The 25,751-nt window shown below is 35.2% G+C and overlaps 1 protein-coding gene across 1 annotated transcript in view; it reads left to right on the top strand.

The window, feature by feature from the left end:
• The window catches only part of TNKS (tankyrase), a 212,255-nt gene that overhangs the window by 116,911 nt on the left and 69,593 nt on the right, over window positions 1-25,751 (top strand). The window contains exons 6-11 of the mRNA XM_035699778.2: window positions 18,271-18,365; window positions 18,920-18,986; window positions 19,307-19,493; window positions 23,715-23,836; window positions 25,300-25,391; window positions 25,473-25,551. Of these exons, the coding sequence (XP_035555671.1) occupies window positions 18,271-18,365; window positions 18,920-18,986; window positions 19,307-19,493; window positions 23,715-23,836; window positions 25,300-25,391; window positions 25,473-25,551 (642 nt within the window). The remainder of the gene's footprint in view (window positions 1-18,270; window positions 18,366-18,919; window positions 18,987-19,306; window positions 19,494-23,714; window positions 23,837-25,299; window positions 25,392-25,472; window positions 25,552-25,751) is intronic.

Raw genomic sequence — 25,751 nt, 5'->3', positions numbered from 1 at the left:
AGATTGTTCCCTTTCTAGAATTCTTTTTTTTCCTGTTTTCACACTTAGATTTGTTGTCCTTTATTCTCCCTTTATGGTATTTTCTGTTAAGATCAGATATTTTATTAGCAATCGGCCAAATAATTGTTTGATATGTAACTTTAAGGTGGTAGTGGTCTCTTGTTTTTCAATATTAATTTTAAAGATTCCTTTATACAATGAATAAAAAAATATTTGAATACATCTCAAATTATTCCAATATTCAACCCTCTTCAGAGTTCTTTTTGGTCCCTTATTGTGTCGTTTCCCTTTCTTGGCTGCCTTTATCCCCTTCCAAAATAAATGTCCTACATCTCTCCCCTCCTTATAATTAGGGAATCGGTTCGAGTTGGGCATTACTGTATATATTCCTAAATAGGAATATGTATCTTTGGATGCGTGTACTGTGTCTACTATCATTATGACTGTATGTCACCCCATAATGAAAGTAATGAATATTTGGTTGGTAATTTATTTTTATAAAGTATCCCGTGTAATTTCTGGTATTCTAGTTTTCTTTCTGCTCCTCTCATTTATTCAGCCAGCACTCAGTTACAGTGTGTAGGTCACAGTGCTAAGTGTCATGAGAGATAAATATGTTTAATGGTTCACAAGGAGCTCAACAACTGATAGAACTATTAAAACATCCAGTACTTTGAAATTAATGCTCTAAAAAATGTATGATTCCTGTTGCAGTGATACAGTTATCAAGTGTAGATTTAAAGTGGGATTTTTTTTGGCTTCTTGATTTTAAAGCATTAATATTTAGACATGGATGCTCTTCTCTAAGAAACCACAAATTTAGGTGAATAGGCAGTCAGAGAAGCCTGATTTAACTCAGAAACATTAACTGAAGGATATCTTTAAATGTCAGATTGCTGTGTAAATGTTTGCTTCAATAAAACAGTTAATAATGAGTAAGATTCTGGAAACAGAAGTGTTTGAAAACTATTTTTTAATAGAGATCAATCAGAAATAAGGTAGAATTTAGTGCCATCCCTTGAAGAAACCCATAAAAGAATTATTTAGTTGAAAAAGCATATAGACTCTGAGATTAGACAGATTGGGTTCTTTTCTCCTCTGTTCCACTTTCTAAGTGTGTAACCATGGCTCTACAGTTTTCAATGTATTAATTTGTAAATGGAGACAATCATACTTATTCCACAAGGTATTTGAGAGGATGAAGTGAAATAATGTGATTAATGTATACCATTATAGCACATAGTAGAACCTCAAAGTTAGACCCCTACTCCTTTGATAAATTTTTTTTGAAGCTTTTGGACATATTTAGGATGGACACACATATAGTTTTGAGTATTCAAACATTCCCACTTAACCATGGAAATGGTCTTTATTATCCAAGCTCAGTCACAGATGTCATTTGGATAAAATGAATGTTACCAAATAGTCTACAAAGCATATAATTGAATTAATTCTTTTGGAGCATGGTCTTCACACCTCCCAAAACATCACATTTAGTAAATAAATTTGTTTATAGTAACAGTTTATAAATTCAGAAATGTGTTTTTTAGATCTATTTACCATTTTAAGCCTATATTTATTAAAAATTAATATCTAGCTGAAAATAATGCCATAGTATTCATTTGAATTCCATAAACACATCCAATGAAGCACAGAGAACATATAAGATTAGTGAACTTTCTTTTATATTTATATTTGAATATTAGGATTATATACATTTGTTGTATTGTAATATAGAATTTCTCAATATTCTTGGTTAACAGCTCCCTCCCTCAGTGTGAGTCTCCACCAAAAATCACGTTTGACCAGGATTTAGACATCCATTATATGGCAGATTGTTACTTTGAAGACCTCTCAAATGAAACCATGCCTCATTATTTATGCTTTGGTCTAGTTCCTTCTTACACTGACTTTGAGCTAAGCCTGGGACTGCTTTGATAAAGTAAATAAAACACAAGTGGTGCTATGCCAATTCCGAGACTAGCCCCTGAAATGGCCTGGCAGCTGCCAGTCTAATGCTTTCGGAATGCTTTCTTTGAACCCAGCTGCCATGCCATAAGGCAGCACAATCAGCCACGTGGAGGCCTCTAGGCAGAGACCCACCTGAGCTCAATTAAGTCTCTAAATGACTCCTTGTTCAGGCATCCCAGACAGTGAAGCTACAACTGAGTTTCCAGTTTACCCTCAGGGTGACATCAACCACCCCTAGCACCCAAGCCCATACTGTGTAGAGGAGAAGAACCACCCAGGTAAGCCACTAGTTTTGTAGTGTTATGTTATCTAGTAAAGATAATTGAAATACCCCGACTATAAGAAAATAGCTCAATGCTTATTATCTTTTGAGCAGGAAAGATTACTTCTTTTCTCAGGTGGATTACTGAAAATGACTCTTAGAGCTGTGAGGAAGAGTTAAGTGAATATTTGAAGATAAATCTCCAAATATATTTATTTCTTTAGATAAGTTTAATTATTTTAAATTTAGATCTTACATTTTAAGATTCTTTTCCATCTTGGAATGCAAAAATTAATTTCATATGCATTTTTGAGGGAAGTCATAGTATTATGAGAAAAAGCAGGAGTTTAAAGCTAGAAGACCAAGTTTTGTTTGTTTGGTTTTGTTTTTTGTTTTTTTTAGGAGATCAAGTTTTAAGTTAAAATTATTACTACATAAGTTTTGTCATATCTCTGAGTTCTCCTTTTTAAAAAAGATTATTATTTTAGAGAAAGAGCACGAATGGTGGGGAAATGGGGCAGAGGGAAAGAGAGAATCTCAAGCAGACTCTGTGCTGAGTGTGGAGCCCAACACAAGGCTCAATCTCATGACACTGAGATCATGACCTGAGCTGAAACCAAGAGTCAAATGTTCAATTGACTGAGCAACCCAAGCGCCCTGGAGTTCTCTGGTTTTTTTAGCCTATAAAATGAAGGGTTTGGGCCATATAATCTCTAAAATACCTTTCGACTCCCAACTTTTAAGATTGTAATGTATTTTGTTATTTATTTCTTATTAGAGTTAGTAGTAATTATCAGTCATACAGAATTAGATTATGTAAGGATATGTGGAGTCATACTAGATGAGATAATTGTGTAATCTGGAATAAAGTTTATACAGAGCCTTATTTCCCTTTAAGAAAGTGTTAGCATTACCTGAGGGCCCATGCCTGGCTCTCTGTGATCTTTAGTGGCCTTTATCATCCTCTTCTGTTCTTGGCAAATCTTGGTAGATGAAAAGCCATACCATTTTTTAATTTCCAACTTTTATGGACCATAGTTCAGATGTTACTTGGGATTATAGGAAGGTCAAAATGCCCTAAGTCTGCATTAGGGAACTCTTCAAGTACTTTACATTTAATTATATATCTAATCTAATCGCTTCTTTAAAGTACATCTTGCTGAGCAGTGCATGTCTTACTGTAATGCAGAAATCCCCTGGAGCAAGTTTTCTTGCCTACTTATGATGGAATATATTGTGTAAAATCTTTATGCTTGTGTATATTCGTTTTGTAACAATAAGAGCTTGAAAATGTCTTTTTTATTTTTCATTAGGGAATCACTTCTACTAAAACAGTCTCTATTTTGTCAAGCATGACATTTCTACTGGTGAGGGTAATTAGTACCCATGCCAACTGTGCTCTCTCTCTCTCTTTGAGGAAAGAATTTTTAGTAGAAAGGGACCTGTATTAAAAAGCAGGTGGTAAAAAAAAAATTTTTTTTAAAAAAAGCAGGTGGTAAAACAGGAGTTCGTTTTAGTTCTGCTTAGCCACCCTCCTCCTAACTTTGGTTTCTCCTACACCCATATCCAAAATGCAGATTTCCTGCAGTTGTCGACATTAGACTAGTTACCAGTGGAGGGATAGAAATGAGTAGTGAATACTAAGTCATTTTGTTGTGAGTATGATTCATTACTAAAATTTTATTTAGAAGCCAAGTTACAAAAGTGATACTTAAATATTTCTTTTGAAATGGTAAGAATCTAAGTTTAAAGTGCTCTTTCTGCCTCTACAAGTAAACCAAACTTTATAGGGTACAGTAGATAACAGCTGTGGCATTCGCTTGAAAAACATCCATCTGGCAGAGCGGCAAGGGCATAGAATCTGGAAGAAAAATGCAAAGTAGCTGCAGTGGTATTGCTGACGTCCAAGTTCTGTGGATGAGTGGGGTGGTGGGTAGTGTTATTAACATACTTTTATGTATCAATTGATAGGTGATGAAGATATTTTAAAATGGCCCTATAATGATTATTATTTGATATGATCTCTTCGGTTTAAACTGTTGGGTTAGCATCAGTTAAGGGTAAACCTTAGTGGGTGAAAAGGCTTGCTTAGGGACAAAGAGAAGTCTGATTTCAGAAACTTCTGGCTTAATGAGAAGCAACAAAAAATGAAGAGTTAATTATGGACTTAAGAACTTCGAGATTATCTGTAGCTTTGAGCATTATTAGGCACTGTGGTCTGGCCATAATATAAAACCAATATAAACTGCTAATTTCTTAACTCATTTTGTACCAGTTACTTAGTATCTTAGTTTCAGGTTGCCATACCATAGAGTGAGTGGCTTAACAGAAATTTATTTCTGAGCTCTGGAGCTGGAAAGTCCAAGATCAAAGTTCCAGCATGGTCAGTTTCTCATGAGGGGCTCTCCTGCTTGTGTCGGGCCACCTTTTTGCTGAGAGATAACACACAAGCTCTTAGGTGTTTATTATCTATCAGGGCACTAACCTTATCATGAGGAGGACTCACTTCATGACCTTATCTAACCCTAACTACCTCCTGAAGGTCCTGTCTCCAAATACCACATTAGGGTTAGGGCTTCCAACATATGAGTTTGCTGGGGTGGGTGTGGACACAAAACACCCTGTCTATAATAACACTTGGTTATTTTTGTATCACTACCTTTAAAAAAAATATTTCTTGTGTAATAATTGCTTCGGAAGCCTAAATCCCTTTCCCCCATTCATATTCATCCACTTACTTACTTGCTCAATTAAATTAGAATTATAAAGGAAAGTTCCTAAAAGCATCAAGAATCCCCATAATATTCTTTTTTCAAAAAAGACTGTTTTCAGTGACTAATAACAAAACGTCTTTCTCTACTAAGAATAGCATCAGTAGTAAAACTTCAGATACAACACTATGAATACCATACATAATTAATTGAAATTCATATCTGGGTAGTCAAATTAGGAAATTTGAAAATAGACAAACTCGAAATATAAAATATTTCATATATTGATTTTCTTTTGTGACGATAGTAACATGATAATACCCTACTGTGAATACCATAAAAATGCCCATTAAAGTAATCTAGTTTCAGAGAGAGTTCAGTACCTCTTGGAGTTGGGGAAAGGGCCATTGGCAGGGAACAGAACTGGAGCTCTCTGCTCTTAGCTGCTCTTAGCTGTCAAATTCACATACGCAAGCTCAGAAACGACTTTATCACTGAACGAACTTTGAGGTGATAGCGTATCTCCCAAGTCCTAGAGCTCTTAACAACATTAAAATCAGCTACAGGAATTTCTCCCAGTTTACATGATTAAAATGACTATTTAATAATCTAACATGGAATGATTCCCTCATAATCTTTAGATGCCAATCGATGTAACTTGTGTCCTGTTTCCAGAGTAAGTCAACTGTCTGTTGAATGTTAGAATCTTTGATGTTTAGATTTAAAAACCTGAGACTGTAAATATTAATTATAAAAAGGAATTCATGTGAGGTTTGAATAGTGTGAAAACTTTTCTTCTACAGGTATAAAGCATCAGGTTAGTATCAGACATGAAACCTGGTTTCCATAGAGTCTGCCAGCTGTTTCTCATTAAACAATGCAAAATTAATGTTGCACCTTCTGAGAGTGCTAAGCATTCTTTTTTTTTTTTTTCTACTGTACAAACCCAATGAGAGGAAGCTAGAAACTCATTTTCATGCATACATGTCAATTCTGCTGAATCTGAGACTGGAAAAGAGAAAAACAAATGTCTGGCTGTTGAAGAATCCCCTTGGAATTTCCATGATGAGAACGTTAAGTTAAAATTGAATTAAGTTGGCATTCAGAACTTTATTCTCACAAATATTCCTCTGTGGATTCCTGTTCTTTCTTGTGTGGTTCTTTCCTTCTCTTCCCAGTACGTACGCTTAAAGATAGTCCTTTATAGTCTCAATTTAAAAATAAATTTTTACTGTGTAAGACAGCTGAGGTACAGAATCATTATAAGATATTCCATAAATTCGGGATCCCTGGGTGGCGCAGCGGTTTAGCGCCTGCCTTTGGCCCAGGGCGCGATCCTGGAGACCCGGGATCAAATCCCACATCGGGCTCCCGGTGCATGGAGCCTGTTTCTCCCTCTGCCTATGTCTCTGCCTCTCTCTCTCTCTCTCTCTCTCTGACTATCATAAATAAATAAAAATTAAAAAAAAAAAAGAAAAAGATATTCCATAAATTCTACAAATTTTCAAATGCCTTAGGTTCCCTCCTAAAGATGACGACATGTGTTACTTTGGAAGAATATGCTCTCTGATTTGGAAAATACCAGTCATATTTACCTCTGTTCATGTAGCATATCTGCACAGATGAATCATCTTATCCAATTTCTATTTCAATTTCCTGTTATTCTTTTTTGTCCTCTAATGCCTACTATTCTAGACAACTATTGGTAAGAAGTCTTCCATTTCAGGGATCCTCATCCAGAGGTATGGTCACACTCTCATTATTCATAGGGTTTCACATATAGTACCCTTATGGATCAGTGCTAAGGTAGCCAGGACTATCAGTGTGATCCCTGCCAGCCAGGAGTTACTCTTCTGCCACTTAGTCATGTTAGTCCATTTTTTAACATGCTATCCAGAACCTGAGCACCCAGCCAGAGGAAAAGAAGGAAGGCAGAATGGGAGTTCTGAGGTCAGATGCCTAGATTTGATCTTTAACTCTGCTATTAATTTGCTATATTAATCTCTCTGTTTCTCAGTTTCCCCCTTTATATGGAGATAATATTGTTTGTAGCTCTGGTAATTGGTGTGTAAAGTAAATATGAGTAAATATAAGTTAATACCTATAATACATTTTTGAATAGTGCTTGGTACCTCGAAAGTCCCCAGTAGATTTTAGCTATTATTTTCAGTAAACTACTCTGTATTTTCAAAATGTTTTCATATCTTCTATTTCATTTTCGCCAGAAAATAATTCAGTGAGGAGACCAGTATTATTGTCACCCAACTTTCCTCATTATGGAGATTGTGACTGAAAAACATTAATATGTTAAACTCTCTTAGGTTCTAGGAGTGGTATCATGCCTATCATTGCAAAGGAAGAGTACTGATATAGTCCACTGTGATGAGACCATTTATACATATTTTGCTCGAGGTACTGTGATTTAGAGAACCATTGATCAGGAGGCCCAGGACCAGAGGAAAAGATTGGAAAAGAAAACATTCCTATAGAAGGATCCAGTAATGTGTAATCATTAGAAGAGACAAGTTAAAGGAGACCTAGTTTTTGAAAGAAAGTATAAATATTTTTTTAGAAAAGTTTTATTTCTACTTGGATTCATCAGTTTTCATTCCCGAGATAGTTTCTCTTTTAAATTCTCTTTATAAAAGCCCAAGAATTGAGAACCTTCAAGGAGATTGTCTAATCTTCATTATGGTACTACTTTAAATCTCCTTCAAAAGTCAGGCATCAGTGATACGTATTTCCATGGACTCATGCCCATATTGTTTCTCTAGCTTGCAGGTTGTTTTGATTCTGATTAAAGTATCAGTGTCTCGAAGAACTTCTTAGGTATACCTAACAAGCAGAATTATCATATCTCTCTGCAAGAATGAAATTTAATAAGCTCTGATTATGTGGTTATTATATTCTCCTGGAACTTTATATTAATGTCTGGTAATACTATTTTATTTGTAGAAGGGAAATACTGATCTATCTTAACCAAATGATAAGTTTGAATGAGGTATTTTTATGTTAAGATAGCCAGAGCAGAGATTAAACATAACTAGCTGTACATAATCATGGTACAGCTACATGGTGGAAATACCATACAGAGAATAAGGTAAACTTATATATAATAATACTTCAAGATGAAAAAGCAAATTCCAGAAGAATATATGATCCATTTGTGTGACCAAAACAACAGCAAAAAGAACTCAGAAAAACATGTTCATGTCATAGAAAAAAATCTGAAATTGGTACTTGTGCATCTAAAAACAGTGGTTATCTTGAGTTTGTTGAGCTAGAAGAAGAGGTAGAACATTTTACTTTATATTATTTTAGAGGGAATACATTATTTTTATAATTTTTAAAAAATATTTATTTATTCATCAGAGACACTGAGAGTGAGGCAGAGACATAGGCAGAGGGAGAAGCAGGCTCCATGCAGGGAGCCCCATGCAGGACTCCATCCCAGCATCCCAGGATCACAACCTGAGCCAAAGGCAGACGTCTAACCATAGAACCACCCAGGTGCCCCTATTTTTATAATTTAAAAGGGAATTCTATTTGAGAGGGAATAGTGAGTAAAGTTAATGGATAATTGAGAGCAGTTAAAACTGAGAAAATAGATATGTGATACCTCATTTTTGAAATCTTATCTGAATGTATGTTCTTATAAAAAAGCAGAACTAAGTATTGGAATTTTTCAGTGTAGTGATCTTCTGTTTGTTTATATATACACATTATAAAAAGATGGCAGGAAGCTAAGAAAATTACAAGGATGATATCCGGAATTCACAGATTCACAGAGGTAGTAATTGCAAAATTGATGGTACACAGTGCAATCTTATCACGAAAAGTAGGCTATCCAGACGTAATATGTCCCCCGTTATGATACTGAGGTATTGTCTATGAAATATTCTTACTAAAGAGGTTGCACATGAAAGAGGAAGTTCCAATTTACATGAAACACAGAAGATACAGCTAGGCACAAGTGCAATCCTCACACAGGGAAGGGAGCAACTAACGAGGTCTCTTCAGCAAGTCAGGATCATGAAAAAAGAAAAAAGGAGAGATGAAGACCATTGTAGATGTAGAGAGACTTAATGGCACAAGACCCCCCAAAATTGACCCTCTCATCCAGCGAACCAACTTTCCGAAGTTTTTCAGACAATTAGGAAAGGTACTTTATATGGGTATTAGATGGATTTACCAGCGTTTTGTTAGAGTAAGTTTGGGGTTTTAAAAGAAAAGGCCCATAATTTTTAGAGACACCTATGGAAATACGTAAGGGGGGATCCCTGGGTGGCGCAGCGGTTTGGCGCCTGCCTTTGGCCCAGGGCGCGATCCTGGAGACCCGGGATCGAATCCCACGTCGGGCTCCCGGTGCATGGGGCCTGCTTCTCCCTCTGCCTATGTCTCTGCCTCTCTCTCTCTCTGTGTGACTATCATAAATAAATAAAAATTAAAAAGAAAAAAAAAAAAAGGAAATACATAAGGGTGAAATGTTAACAGTGTCTCGATTTTGCTTCAGAATTCTCCGGTGGGAAAAATACAAGATAAAAGAGTGATGGCAGATGCCATTGTAACCAAGTCTTAATAATCAATGATTGTTGAATCTGGGTGATGCTGACATGAGTGTTCAGTGCTGAAAAGATCATAAATTTTTACCTTATGAAGCCATTTCTGTAACTATAACAAGAGCAAGAGGCCAGAGGAAGAACTTGAATAGTATGTGGAGCTTGTATGGACTGAGGAAGACTACAATTGAGTCTTTTCAAAAGAATTGTTAAATGGGAAGAGAAGTATCCTTTGTTATCTTTTAAGCCAACTTTTAATAGGATTCTTTTCCTAGTTTGGCAGAGGAATAAGTCTTTCTTTATTCAGAATGCCTGTGTGCCCTTACACGTAGGCACGCACATGCAGACACACACACAATTTTCTGACTTGGGACAGCTCCAGGAACCAAGAAATTCATTCAGCATTAAGCTAGAGTAGGATGACTGAGCATCCCCGCCTGCCTGGGATGAATGGGTTTCTTGGGACCAGGAAAATCTTGGGCAAACCTGGATGAGTCAGTTACTGTAGTGTGGAAAATTCCAGAGGATTTGATCGAGGCCACATTGGGCGTTTATCTTAATAAAAACCAAAATACACTATATAGCATGAGGTTAGACAGCTTTCTGATGACTTATATCATGGCTTCACAGTTGTGGTTTTGTTCTTTCTTAAGGAATGCATCAAACATCACCCAGGCCTGTGTTGAAATGTAGGTGTATATTTTTCACACAAATTTAAATTCAAATTCACCAAGCTGGGTTTTTCGTGTCCTCTGTTGCCTCTTCGTAATGTAAATCAAAAGCTGACAATAACTTTAATTTTTTTTTAATACCCTAAGTATAAGATACTCTGTTAAGCCTTCAAACCTGAAACTGAGATATATTTTCTGTTCTGAGCTCAGGGTAGATGAGAGGAGACAAATAATTACTGTATGTTATTTTGTGACAAGTGTTAAAGATTGTGGCAAATAGTTTTAGGACCAATCTTTGGCAATCTTTTTTATATTTTATTTTCAAAAACAAACTGTCCAAAGACAGAACAAGAGGAGAAGAGATAATTTTTTGGAGTATTGGAATTTTGGGATCTCATTTTAAAATCTTATCTAAGGAATGTGCCAAAGAGTGTGCATTATTACAATACAATAACAGTCTTAAGAAATTAAGAATTTTTATATTTTATGCTTTTTAGAAGAACAGTGTTAAAAAGATTGGGATATTCTATGGTAATGGTTAACTTCCAAAGCTTCCTCAGCACAATCAGATCAAGGAATGCTTTCCTCTGGACCCAGCAGTCATTTGTGAGAAAAGCAATGTGTGTTTTGTGTTAAAATATAAATGCTGGGCAGCCTGGGTGGCTCAGCGGTTTAGTGCCTCCTTCAGCCCCAGGGTGTGATCCTGGAGACCCTGGATCCTGGACGTTGGGCTCCCTGTATGGAGCCTGCTTTTCCCTCTGCCTGTGTCTCTGCTTCTCTCCCTGTGTCTTCCATGAATAAATAAAGTCTTAAAAAAAAAAAATATATATATATATATATATATATATATATATATATGCTAAAATTCCTCTTGGATTGACTATATATAATAATGCATTTAAATCTTAAAACCTAGTTATCATTTCTTTGCTCAATGGAAAAAAAAAGATTTAGAAATTAAATTTTTATATTCTGGGCCCATAATAATATATAGGGCTTTGAAAGCAGATAACTGCCTTATGTATCCATAAGATTCTTTTATTTTGATATTTAACCCTCAGGAATATTTTGTCTTCCATTGTTGTTTGGATTGTTAAGAAGTCACATGTGAAATTAAATTTAAGTTGGAGAATATTGTGTTACTGGTAGACCTTTAATTTCTTCAGAAGGTATTTCATTTATAAGTACAATCTAATTCCCAGTCATTTCAGCTAATTAGTAATTAGGGCATTTGAGCCATGTGTAGTGAACCAGGGAGAGCAGAGTAAAAGGTAAAAGATGAGGTTGGAAAGTTGAAGAGTAGTACTGGGAGAGATTTTTTTATGGCCTTCTAGATTATTATACAGACTTAGCTTTTACTTAGAGGGAGATGAGAGCCCTTGGAAAATTCTGAACAGAGGATTGGTATATCTAACTGGTATATATTAACAGAATCATTCTGCTTCTGTGTTGGGTGGACTCTGAGGGGATTATGCTGGAAGCAAGAATGCCAAGTAGAAGGCTGTTACAACTCAGCCAACTGAGAGAAGATGAAGACTTAGACCAGGCCAGTGACAGGGAAGTGATTGGATTCCAGAGATACTTTGGAGATAGTGCCAACAGAAATACTCTGACGCAGTGAGCATAGTGTGTGAGAGAAAGATGGTAATCAGGAAAAACTCAAAGTTTTTGACCTTATTAATGAAAAGGGTAGAGTTGCTATTGACAGCAATAGGAAATTCTTTGTTGTAGGTTTTGGAGGGAATACTAGAAGTTCACTTGTGGATATGATAAGCAGGAGATGTCTCCCGTGTATCCTTGTGGTGATGTCAAGTAGAAAGTTAGATTAGGAGAGTCGGGAGTTTAGCAAAGAGGATAACTGAGCTGGAGGTGGGATTGAGGAGTTCTTAGTGTATCACAGTTTTTTAAAGCCACAAGACTGGATGAGAATACCAAAGGAATGAGTATAGATAATAAAAGAGATTTAAGGACACCGTCCTGGAGTATTCCAATGTCAAGAAAATGAGGAGCAACCAGAAAAAAAAGACTCAGGAGTAGCCAGTGAATAGGCCTTCGTGTCCTAGGTGCCAAGAAGAAAACTATTTCAAGAAAGAGGACGTGATTAGCTATGTCAAATAGTACTAATAGATAAAGTAAGGGGAGAACTGATAAATGACTGCTAAAAAGTAACTACTAAATATGTAAGATACTTATTAATAAGGTGATAATAAGTAGTAACTACTTTTATTGAGCTTTTTCTGTGTGATACTGTATTAGATACTTTATACAGTTTTCTGTCATCCATAAAATAGCCTTAAATGGTAAGAATCACAGTTCTCATTTTACAGACACTGGAAGGCAAGGCTCCAAGACACTGAGAGATTAGTTCAAAGTCATAGACCTTGTCAATTTGCAAAGCAAGAACACAAACCCCAAATTTAAAAGCCTTTATTCATTTCCTTATATTGTGGCACCTGGACTTACAGTAAGGTTGCAGTCACAGCTTTTGAACAGGGCTGTCCCATGCTATTTTTGCTCTGTATGTATGTGTACGGTAAGTTAAAGCTATCTTACATGCTTTATTCTGTGCTGCAAATCTGTATCATAAAAGGCAAGGACAGATATATATGTTTGTTTTTTATGATCTGATTCCAAGAAGAAAACTTTGAAGGGATCCCTGAGTGGCTCTGCAGTTTAGTACCTGCCTTCGGCCCAGGGTGTGATCCTGGGGTGGTCCTGGTTCGGTCTCACATCGGGCTCCCTGCATGGAGCCTGGTTCTCCGTCTGCGTCCCTCTCTCTGTCTCTCATGAATAAATAAATAAAGTCTTAAAAAAAAAAGAAACTGAATTATGAGATTTCTTTAAGTAAGAATTCTTTTTTATAAACATTTTACAGTATGAAATATCAGTAATATTCTCTTACAGCAGGAAAAAATAGTTTTTATATTTGCAGTTCCACACTTTAAAAAAAAAAAAGATTTTATGTATTCATTCATAAGAGACAGAGAGACACAGGCAGAGGAAGAAGCAGGCTCCATGCAGGGAGCCTGACATGGGACTCGATCCCAGGTCTCCAGGATCAGGCCCTGGGCTGAAGGCGGCGCTAAATCGCTGAGCCACCCGGGCTGCCCATGTTCCACACTTTTTATCACTCTTCATTCTTGACTTTTAAAATATTCCAACAACAGATCCGTTTTAAGAATAAATCTAAGATATGCAAACTGGTGGTGACTGCTGGCCTGTGTATGATGATGTCTTAAATGTTTGCTTCTTGTGTTTACTAGTTTATAACACCACAAATTATCAAGTACCATGTGTGGATATTTTACAAATGGGTCTGCTTGATTTTTTTTCAAAACCTACATTACATTCTGCTAATTATCCTAGCATTTAGAAAATTAACTTTTATCATTACTTTGCCATTTGGTAATTGAGGTGTAAAGTTGGCACTGTGTGCTAACCATTCATTAAATTTAGTCCTAGCCCACATGATTTTAATTGCTTTTGCATCAGAAGATAGTATTTGGTATAGAATGTTTAGATGCTAAACATGATACCTACTGCCCTTTGTTCTAGAGGAAAAACCTCTGGGCTCTTAGGAGTGTATGCTTGTTCTAATCATCCTTTGTTCTTAATTTTTACTTTTTCTTTTTGCTTTCTACCATTTTCTCAAATTTATTGCATGCATTTTACAGATTTGTATGTGCCTTCTAGTGATGCTATTAAGTTTGCATAATTAGCATCCACATTCGAACTACTACTTAGAAAGGCTTCTTTGGCTTATTCTGTCCTTACTTTCCCTGTGAGTTTATCTACTCCCTTAAGAGCTCAGCTACCTCTACTTAGGCGCTGCTCCCGTTTTGCCAACTGACACCATTGTTACCTGTCTCCTCTGTTAGTCCTGCAGTCTTCGATTTGGGTCTTCTGCTGTCAGGTTTATACCCCACCCCAGTTTATTCTCTGTGGAATAACTAGAGCAGTCTTTCCAAAACTGCAATCTTTTAATTTCTGTTTCAGGCTCTTCAGAGTTTTCCCCTTGATCTTAGAATCTCCCTCAATCTCACATATTACACTTAGCCCCTGAATTTTTTTTATTTCCTTCATGTCTGGTGGGTATTAATATGTGCTCTTCCTACTACCTGGAATAAAGTTAACCAACCTTTTGTCTCAGTGATTGCTGTTTGTCCTCAAGTCTACCCTCGGGAGGCAGTTCTGAGATTCTTCCATAACCTCTTCTGCTGGCCTCCAGAGTGTTTTTGGTATGCAGCTGCTAGCCTCTCATGACATCCTGAACTTCCCTTGCTACAGTCTTTGTTACGCTTAATAGTAGTTGTCTGCTTTTCTCTAGTTGATTCCTGAGAAGCGAGACTTTGGTTTCTTCATCTTTCTGAATGAATGAGCCTTCTGAAAAATGAGTATATATGTATTTCATTTAGGGACTTATGTTTCAGAGGAATAAGAAAACTCATAAAGGCAAAGTATTGAGCCTTTCTTGCTTACCATGCTACCCCTAGCACTTAACGTGCTGCCACATAGCAGATGCTGAAATATTTTATTTTATTAAAATTTTATTTATTTTGGAGCACAGGGCGGTGGGGGAGGGCAAAAGGTGAATAGGGGAGGGTCTTAAGCAGACTCTGTGCTGAGTGTAGAGTTCAATGTGGGGCTTGATCTCATGACCCTGAGATACATGACATGAGCTGAAACCAAGCACTTAACTGACTGTGCCACCAAGGCACCCTAATACTCTATTATTTTATATGAATGCCAGTGATAACCGAATTAGTGTTCAGCCTTTACTATTCCTGAATTCTAGTTAGTCCCATAATCACTGCCATATTGATAAACCCAAACCTCAGAATCTGTCTGGCTTCCTCTTCTCTCCTCCCTTCCCCTTTCCAACCTATATCATTCCTTTCTTTCCATCTGTTGCTGACATTTCCAAACTGGAACTGCCATACCCTTTACCACCTGCATCAGTCAGTTATCAGATCCTGTCAGTTCTGCTTTATAACAGTTTTTGGCACTCACTCCTCAACCCTGTTTTTTCACAACTGCTTTATTTCAAGCCTCCTATCACTTCCTACCTTGTCAATTACAGAGTCTTCTAATTTATCTAAATACAATAGCTTAGAAAGTAAATACATAACCATTATCAAAGCATTATAAATAATTTTTATTCTCAGTGATTTTTAAAAACCCAGAAACTAAATATTTTCTTATGTTTTATCCTTCTGAATAAATAATGTATGTATATATATTCATCCATTTAGGGACTTTGTGAAAGATTTTTAATATGAAAAAGGAAAATATTTTTGTGCATCAGTAATGAAGATGTCACTTTTTTCATGTAATATTAAATGTCAGCTAAGTCCTATAAAAGAGCTTACTGACTTATTGACCAGATATCCAAACTACTCATTGTCTCTTGAGGAAGCTTCACAACTAGAGTGTGAAGTCCAGTTCAGTCCTAAAGGTGGGTCAAGATGGAGTAACAGAAACTAGTTTTACTTTCCCTCCTGAAACAATTTTTTAAAAGCTAAACAAATATATGAAACAATGGTTTTCAGAAATTGGACATCTGACAGTACATGGTAGTGATTCCTGAGAGAGAAACATTAAATAAGCTGAGTTGTGTGATTGTGCTAGCTTACTGCCTAGGAAGCATTGCTTTTCGAGTCCTTAAATGGGAGAGAGGAAATCCAGGAGGAGTCCATTGGTCTCCCTGAGAGGAGAAGGTGAAATTCAGAGTTTAGTGAGACTGTGGCAAGAGTTAGCAGGTTGAAGGGCCATGAAAAGAGAGTTGCACAGAGAAGACAGCTCCAGAGATCTGTGGAACTCCCCCTGACTGTCTTCAACTGAGTACTAATTAACATGAGTCTGAGGAAACCACAGAGGGTGATAAAAAGACCTACTGAAAGACCGTTAGAGGTAACAACCCTGGCAAGTCAAGTCACATGGCATCCGTGATTGTTTCTGGTGCTACCAGCCAGAGTGGACAAACTTCCTGACTCATTAGGTATCATAGGTACTCAGAAGGGTGATACCCCACTGGAAGGGGAAAATTAGTCCTAGGCTAAAGACTGCTCTGTTTCTGTTTAACAAAGCTTAAGAACAAACTCTGAAAGCAACCATAATCTCTAAAGAGAATGGTGGGAGAGAGGGCAGAAAAAAATATTTGAAAAAATAATAGAATATATTCCAAATTTGGTGAAAACTATGAACCACAAATCTAAGAAGCCCAACAAGCCCCAAGCATCACAAGAGAAGGAGCAGCAGCAACAGGAGGTATACCAATGTACTTCACAATCAAATTAAGCAATTTAAGCCAGGGATTGAGAAAAAATATTAAAGTACCCAGAAGAGAAGCCACATGTACAAAAGAACAAACATAAGGATGTTGGCAAATTTCTAGTCTGAAATGATACAAACCAGAAGATAGTTAAGGAACATCTTTAAAATATTAAGGAGGGAGAAAAACAGCTTTGAAAATAACTTGATATTTCCTGGCAGTATTATTTGCAGTAACATTCGACATGTGTCTGAAAGCAGAAATTTGGATGGGCAAGTTGTTTAATGATACAGAAATTTTAATCATCTATTTTTATATGGTATTTTACATTTGAGAAGTGTTTATATCTGGAAGAAAACTTCTCATAGCACATTTTTTTAGATAGCTAGGATGGATGCTATTTTACACATGAAGAGGCTGAGATGTATAGGTAATATGACTTAAACAGTTTCATAAGATCCAGGAATATAATCAAGTTTCCTGACTTCCTCTTTGGTATGCTCTTCTGATCTACATGGTCTCCTCATTATTAACTGTATACTGCTCAAAAATATTTCCTAAACTTAGAAGCTGTCAGAACATATAAAATGTATGGTGTGCCTTGAAAGCAGTACTAGATAGTATAGTATTTAGTGATTCTTTTGTATCCTGCCTTTTATAGTATATGAAGAAAAGAAATTGAAAATCTTACATGGTATTTATATCATGGCCCAAATAGATGAACAGAAAAAAGTGAGAGTACATTAAGAAGGTATATTAGACCCTGTGTGAAGAGCTGTTACAGTATTTAAACTTTAAATAAATGAGCAAAGGTGGAAAAATTGCAGTGGTCACAGAAAATCTTTTAATTAATGTTATTTCCATTTTAAAAAAAAAAGTAAGAAGTTTACTTATTTTAATTATATTAGATATGAGCAGAGAACCTTTTAATAACTTGGTTCAAATTAATGTGCCACAAATTAGTTGGGAAGAAACCATATTTTGTATTTATGCTGCATATATAGTACATAAAATAGAAAAATTAAATACTGTCTTGTCATATGTCATTGCATCCGATACAGCAAATTAATTTTGATCCGTTGCTGACAGCCACATGGAATAAATGTGGTGCATTGTCCTTTTGGTTGCCACTAAAGTTTCTTCAAATTGTTCTTTAGAGAGGCTTTTCAACCTCCTTAATCAAGAGAAATTTTGAGAGCCACCTCTTTAGAGAAGGCCTTATGATAGCATTGGGATTTAAATGCTCAGACTTGAAAAGTGGGCAGGATTTAAGTAGGATAAAGTACAATGTTTTTGGTTATGAGGAGTGAACGGGTCTTCTTAGAACACTGAGAATAGTTCATGTTGGAAAGAAGTAAGAAATAAAGTAGAGAAGGTAGGATAGAGCTAGATTAGTGAAAGCCTTAAAAAACCAAGTAGGAGGGATGCCTGGGTGGCTCAATGGTTGAGTGTCTGCCTTGGGCTCAGGTCGTGATCCCAGGATCCTAGGATCGAGTCCCACATTGGGCTCCCTGGGGGGAGCCTGCTTCTCCCTCTGTCTATGTCTCTGCCTCTCTCTTTATGTCTCTCATGAATAAATAAATAAATAAAATTTAAAGGAAAAAACAAGTAGGAGAAATAGATGAATGGCACTGAAGTTAGAATTTACACCTGAGGTAAATGAATTGTCCCTCATCCAGTTATGAAATGTGATCTTCTGGCACTTCGACTCAATGTTTTCTGTGTATCTTAGCATTCATTGTATTTCAGACTAAGTAAACACAGATGAGATGACAGAGCAAGAGTGGTTTATTTCAAGAGGGGTCATGTTTTTATTCTTTTCTAGTCTACGCCTCTACATCTAGCAGCGGGCTACAACAGAGTTCGGATAGTGCAGCTTCTTCTCCAGCACGGTGCTGACGTTCACGCGAAAGACAAAGGGTAGGGGTATCCATTTACTTTTCCTAACCGTTTTACGGGTGGAGCGTTATGCTTTATTTTCAGCATCTGAAACACTAAAGTTCGTTCGCACTAGACAAAGTCACGTATCCCATTTCTTTACAGCCTACGTAGCATTTTAAGAATGTTTGTAAATTTGTTTTGGCTTCATTTTCGTGTTCTGCTTATTAAAGAGGCTTTCTCATGGTAATGTCTAAAATTAGTAAATTTTACTGCAATTCTATAATTTGATGCAATTCACTTTTCCCAATTGCATTTATTGTTTTTCAACTCAAGTTACATTCCAGAAAGGGAGATAAGACAAATTGAAAGTTTCAATAAGCCAGTAATATAGCTATCCCATTCATCTGGTATATAAGGATCATCTTTTATTAATAAACCAAATTCATTAGTTTACAATAATGTAATCTGATTTTTTTATCCTAATAAAATCTTGGACATCTGAACTGAGAAAACTTACCAAGGTTGATACTTCTTGGATAAATGATTATACATTATTTGAAATTGCAGTATTTAATTGGCCTTTTTTCCTTTAGTGGACTCGTGCCTCTTCATAATGCATGTTCATATGGACATTATGAAGTCACAGAACTGCTATTAAAGGTAAGAGTAATTTTTAAAAAGTAAATATTACTTGCTTTTTTTCTAATTTGTCATAAGTTCTCACATGACTTGTGGACCAGAGTTTTAAGAAAATAAAATGTTTTTTAAAAATATTACTGTTGCCTTAACATTTTTTTAAATGTAAATTGGGTTTTTTTGGTAAATTTTTTGTACATTGTTTTTAAAAGCTGAAATTAAATAAAAATACTTACTGACATTTCAAGAGTCATAACTGAAATATACAGTGAAAAAGATGTCTTCTGAGTTTTACTTCATCCAGCAAAATGATCACTGACCTAAAACTTTTTTTCTCAATTCAGCATGGAGCTTGTGTTAATGCTATGGATCTCTGGCAGTTTACTCCACTCCATGAGGCTGCTTCTAAGAATCGTGTGGAAGTCTGCTCTTTGTTACTTAGCCATGGTGCTGATCCTACGTTAGTCAATTGCCATGGCAAAAGTGCTGTAGATATGGCTCCAACTCCTGAGCTCCGAGAGAGATTGACTTGTATGTATTTATATCCCAGACTCAATATTGCTCGTTGTAAATTGGAAGATCTCATTTTTTTAGTTATTAAACTGGTGTCTTGTCCAACTTAAATGATACTTTTCCATTCTTTCACACTAGTTTATAATCCTTATTTCTGATCCTGTACTTTTCTTTTAAGGCTAATGAGGGTGAGTCAGTCAATAACCATTTATTCCATGCTTACTGTGTGCCAGGTACTGAAAATACAACAGTGTACAAACCAGAAAAAAATGCTCTGAGCTCACAGAGTTTATATTCTTGTACTATTGGTAATAGTATTTGATATCTAACATTATTGAGTACTCACTGTTTTCCAAGCACTGCAGGCTGACAAAGTTATTGCCCCAATTTAAATAAGGTCCTTTTATGATTTGGCAGAAATAATATTCTTAAATGCTGATACATATTACCTATATATACATATGCATGTTTTTTATGTAAACTTTTTGTTTAGTTTTAGATTTACAGAAAAGTTATAAAAATAGTAGAGTTCTCATATATTCCATAGCCAGTTTTCCTTCCTATTAACATCTTACATTATTAGTAAGATACACTTGCATAATTAATGAACCAATATTGATACATTATTAACTAAAGACCATACTCTACTCAGATTTCCTTAGTTTTTACCTTAAGTCCTTCTTCTGTTCCAGGATCTCATTCAGGATACCATATTATGTTTAGTTATCATATCAGATACTGAAATATATTTAATTCTACATGTGGGCATTGTCATTTTAAATTAAACTATGCATCACCTACGTAATAATATCTAACTGGTCCCCTGGTTGGTATTCTCTTTCAGGATTCTAAGAATCCGGTAACTGGACTTATGCCTGAGGAAAATCTTTAAATGATATTTAAGAAAAAGGCAGAGTCAAAATGATGCTAAACGTCATTTAAACTTAAGCAGATTAAAAAATAAATTAATAAATAAACAAACAAACTTAAGGAGATTTTAAAGTGGTTTATGTTAAACCAGGAAGAGTTGTAATTTTCATTTGTTCAAGTAGAAATTTAAACTTATTTTGATATTGGAACAGATGACATCAATTAGATTACAGGCCAGCACAAACCAGATTATAACTGTGCAGATATCTTAGCAATGAATCCTTGTAGAAATGCCTTTATTCTCCCTCCACTCATATGACCCTTGTCATATGTTATCTTGCATTATATAGGTCATTCTTCTATGTTTAAGTTCTGTCTTCCCAATGAAATTTAAATTCTTAGACTTTTTTTTTCTTTTAAAAAAATATCTTATTTATTTATTCATGAGAGACAGAGAGAGAGCGAGCAGCAGAGACACAGGCAGAGGGGGAAGCAGGCTCCATGCAGGGAGCCTGACGTGGGATTTGATCCTGGGTCTCCAGGATCATGCCGTGGGCCGAAGGCGGCGCTAAACCGCTGACCCACCGGGGCTGCCCAACTTTTCATTTTATTACTGTCTTTTAGCCCAGCATGATGCTTTGTTACCTAATAAAAATGTACTGATGGTATTTGTGTTTGGGCCCATCTATCTACCTACCCTCAGCCCAGCACAGTGCGTTGTGCACAATGCACAGCAAGTTTATTGACTCAAAACTTTTTAAAAATCTTTTTCTAATTTCCTTCTTTTAGTTTATCCCCTGGGCTCAGCTTTATCCCCCATGTCACCTTTAACTTCTTTTTCCTTTTAAATATTTTGCCAATTATGAGTATTGTTAAGAGTTTTTATAGTGTATTTCACTAGACTATCTGGTTCCAGGGTACACATGATTTAATGGAAATTTGTATAGTTTTGTGAAAGAAGTTCCCTGATTATTTTTCAACCTCAGTATTTTTTATTTTATTAAATAAGATTCTATCAAGGAATTATTTGAAGAAAAGAATTTAACAAAGTTGGAACTTCTCTTAACTATGGTTTTCATCACCACTGCCTTAACTTTGCATTTCACAATGACACAATTCTTTTTAAGAAAATTATACAAAAACAAAGAAGAACAATATTTTCATCATACCCATCATTACAGCATTTTCATTACACACTGTTTTTTCCTGCTCTTCTTTTTTTTAATGTGTTGTTTCCATGAAGTTAAATGAACAGGTATTTTGGATTCTGCACATACTAGAGGTAAAAATAATAAAAGTAGCTTTCATTCTTGTTTCAAAATGCATTTGTCTTAAAAGAGAAACTTTTTTTTTTAAAGAGAAACTTTAAGGTATTTTATAAATATTAAGTTTTCAGAATAAGTTTGAGAAATTTGCAGTTTCACTGCCTTCTTTTTAGCTACTTAAGTACTTCCTTGTGGTTTTAAAAAACAAACCTTTAACCTTTGCATTTAGAGGGACCTTTATATTGTAGATAGATTTTTCCATTCTCTCTTTTTTTTAATATTGAGTATATATCAATAAAATATTTTAAATTTGAGAGTCAATTTGGGCAGAAATCTTTACTTTTTTTCTAAAGAGCAAAGATAAGGAATATTTTACGTCTTGTTATTTGAGAAAATATCATGTTGTTTAATTGTATTATTACATTCTAATTTCTTGATTTCCTTAGTACTGCCGTCTTATTCTTTATATTTTTCATAAATTTGCCCATTTAATTTTTTTGAGTCCCTTTCCTGAATTTAAAGGGGCAATTGAAAAATTAGAATTGCTTTTATCATTTAGATAATCATAGAACATTTGTCATTAGAGAAAAAGCCAGTATGATTTGAATTCAGTTTAAATTTCTCTAGACTGATGTCCAAAGCAAAACTATACTTTTTGTTTGAGATCAGTTCTCAATAGATTGCTTTCCTTTACAGTTGTCAGGATCCTGCTCCCTAATACAGCAGTTTGTAATTCTTCCTCTTGATTTATCCCTAATTTTATCATTAAAATGAAAATCTATAATTTTGTTATTTGGAAATACTGGTTTACTTTTACTTCATTTGACCCTGACTTTGAGTTTCTGAAGTTTCAAAGTCCTACACTTGAGGAATTTACCAATGATAAGGTACCATTAAACAAGAGGTTTTATAAAAATGGTTTTCTCCCAGAACATGCCATGACTTATTTTATAAGCATTCAGTATTCACACAACAAATTGAATACACACTGTGCTATATACCAAATAAAATGCTAAGTGAGAGGACCACCATAGCAAATAAAGTTATGGGATATGTCCTGTGATATAAGGGTAATGCAAGTGCAGTGGACTTCATAAGAAGGAATCCTAGCCCAATAATGGGGAATATCAGGAAGACTTATCCAGAGTATCTAAACTGAGATTGAACAATAATAGTAGTTATTAAGGCACATCTGTGTCTGTGTGTGTCTTTCTCTGTCTTTTGAGGGACAGAGGGGAGTGAGATGGAGAACTTAGGAGAGGAGAGAGAGGAAAAGAAAACAGTTCGGTAGTAGGCAGGTGCAAAGGCCTATATGGGCCAAGGATTGCTACATCATCCATTATGTTACATATCATTTGTATCTTTTTAGAACAATTTTCAGTTTTTTGTTAGCAAGTGATCATATCAAAATACCAAAATTGTAAAATAGAAAATATGACCATAAGTTTTTAATTTAGAGTATTGGATTTTTATTTATACTGTTAATCACTCTTGAAAAAATCCCTTACTTGCTTATACAAATAATAAAATATTAATTGTTCTTTGAAAATTATCAAACTCTAGCACTTCCCCCATAGTTCAGTTCTTCCCTTCTCTGTGCTGAAGCTATTAATTCTTTGGTGAGTATTTTTCTAGGTGCCTTTTTTTGTATCATTTCTTATATTTAGTTGTGGTGGAAATAATAGTAACAATACAAAAAATTTGGATCAGCTTGTCTTTCCTACTTTAATTTTCATTTAATTATATATACTTTCATGATACTATGTACAGACCTATCATTCTTATTAAGAGCTTTAAACTATTCCAGTGTGTATATGTTTATAACTGGTTTCCATTGGTGGACATTTTTGGTTCCTTGTTTTAAAACTTATCTGGAGTGTCTTTATGAACTCTGAGAGTATAAAACAGTCTTATTTCAAAGCATTCATTTTTCAAAATTTTTCATTAACTATACATCCTTTGCACATTTATCATCATATCATCTGTTGCTGCTTTGATAAAATAAGAGCAATGTGTAAAATTAATAATTTTCTGATGTATAATCATGCTAAAATGATTTTTACAGATTTTAAATCTTTTATGTCAACTATTCTTTCTTTAACAGATGAATTTAAAGGTCATTCTTTACTACAAGCAGCCAGAGAAGCAGACCTAGCCAAAGTTAAAAAAACACTCGCTTTGGAAATCATTAATTTCAAACAACCACAGTCTCATGAAACTGCGCTGGTAAGATTTTACTGTTAATCCATTCCTTAGGTCTGCAATAGTAGTGGAGGCACAAAGTGTCATTTTCATTTCAGAAACCTTACAGTAACTTTAGTGTCTGAAATTTCCATTTTAATGTTGGTTGCATTGACTTTTAAATTTGGTTCAGGAGGTAATTGCTTTCATGGGTGAGAGAATAGACATTTGCTCACCCTTGATTTGGGAATTATTTTTACCTGTGTTTTTACCCAACCATATTATAACAAATCTACTTTTGTGGCCAATTCTTTCATAAAATAAAAGATGTAATGTTCCCCTTAGAATCTTTTTTTTTTCATGGTTGCTAGGTAAAGACTGTTTGTTTTCCATTAAAGATTAAAGTATTTTCAGTGGTACTTGCATCATCCTTTGGAGCAATTATCCAAAGAATTATTCATTATCCAAAGAGTTAGTACATTCATTATAGAAAAACAATGAGTATGAAATTTTTGCTCCAGACTGTACAAATTCTTTTTTAAACTATTCATGTTTTTTCTTTTAAGGCCCTTTCAGAAAGATTAGCTTATTTTCCTTGTCATTGACCACATTAAATTTCAGGTGTAGGGCTGGTAGAATTATTCCAAAATTCAGAATTTAAACATACATGATGCCTCTATCACAGACCTATAAATATGCTTCAGTTAACATTCCCACATATATTCAGCAGAAAAAAAGTCAAGCTGTGGTCAGTTCTTTCTGAAAACGACATTAAAAGAGTCATCAAACTTAAATGGGCCACTATATGCACACATAAATACATGGCTCTCAGACTAGAGTTCAGATACATTCAAGTTCTCCAGCATTATGCCAGGAGATACTCGAAGCAACAGAGTAAGCCTGGCCTGCTTTTTTGGAGTGTTCGTTGTATTCATTAGTAAGTAGTTCGTTACTCTTAACATTTTAATACAAACATTAATATAAAACAAAAAATACCAAAAATTGTATAAATGTAGGATAAAACATAAAATTTCTGAGAATACATCTTCCACTAAATTTCTTCAAGTTTATTACCTTCTTGCCTGTACCTGGGCATCTAGGCTTATATAGTGCTTAAAGTAGCTCTGGGGCAGAGTTTGAGAACTTTTGATTTATGTGGCTGACAACTTAACAAAGGATTGACTAATTCAGGTGTAGATATTTGTAGCTTTGGAGAGGCAGCATTCTGATACCTTTAAATAAGTATAGATTGGATAATTATATATTAGCCAAAGAAAAAGAAACAGTGTCTCTCTTAATGCTTAACAAAAATCATTTCACCTTAGTTTGAAGGATTATGTCTTGTACTTCCAGTGTATTTAGGAAGAATTTTATGATCTCTATAATGTAAAATATATCTTTAAGTATGTTTTGACAGAACAACGTTCTAACTAGTCATCAGATGCTATTTAATTCTGAAGTCTACTTGTCAACATAAGTTTATTAACTTAGCTGTGTTTACTTTACAGCACTGTGCTGTGGCCTCCCTGCATCCCAAACGAAAGCAAGTGACAGAACTATTACTTAGAAAAGGAGCAAATGTTAATGAAAAGAATAAAGAGTAAGTGTAATTGCAGAGGAAGCAGGTCTTAAAAGGGAAATGCAACAAAAGTTAGGAAATTTTCTTTTCTTCTCTCCATAGTTTCATGACTCCCCTGCATGTTGCAGCAGAAAGGGCTCACAATGACGTCATGGAAGTTCTACATAAGCATGGAGCAAAGGTAAGACACACCTGAAATAAAATGTCAGACTTGCAATTGAGTAGCTAGGTGCTCTTTAGGCTCTTACCATTCTCTCTGATTTTCCTAGAAAAATGAATTTTGTAAAGGACTGTTACCATGTATTTGAAGTCACCTCTTCTCTTTTAAAGCTGATTTAAGTCTTGTTACTAATAAAAATAATTACCTGTGTTTTATTGAAC

The sequence above is a fragment of the Canis lupus genome, chromosome 16, assembly GCF_003254725.2.
Source record: "Canis lupus dingo isolate Sandy chromosome 16, ASM325472v2, whole genome shotgun sequence".
Classification (NCBI taxonomy): Eukaryota; Metazoa; Chordata; class Mammalia; order Carnivora; family Canidae; genus Canis; species Canis lupus.
The sequence above is the reverse complement of the archived record's forward strand: the minus strand, read 5'-3'. Positions and strand labels throughout refer to the sequence as shown.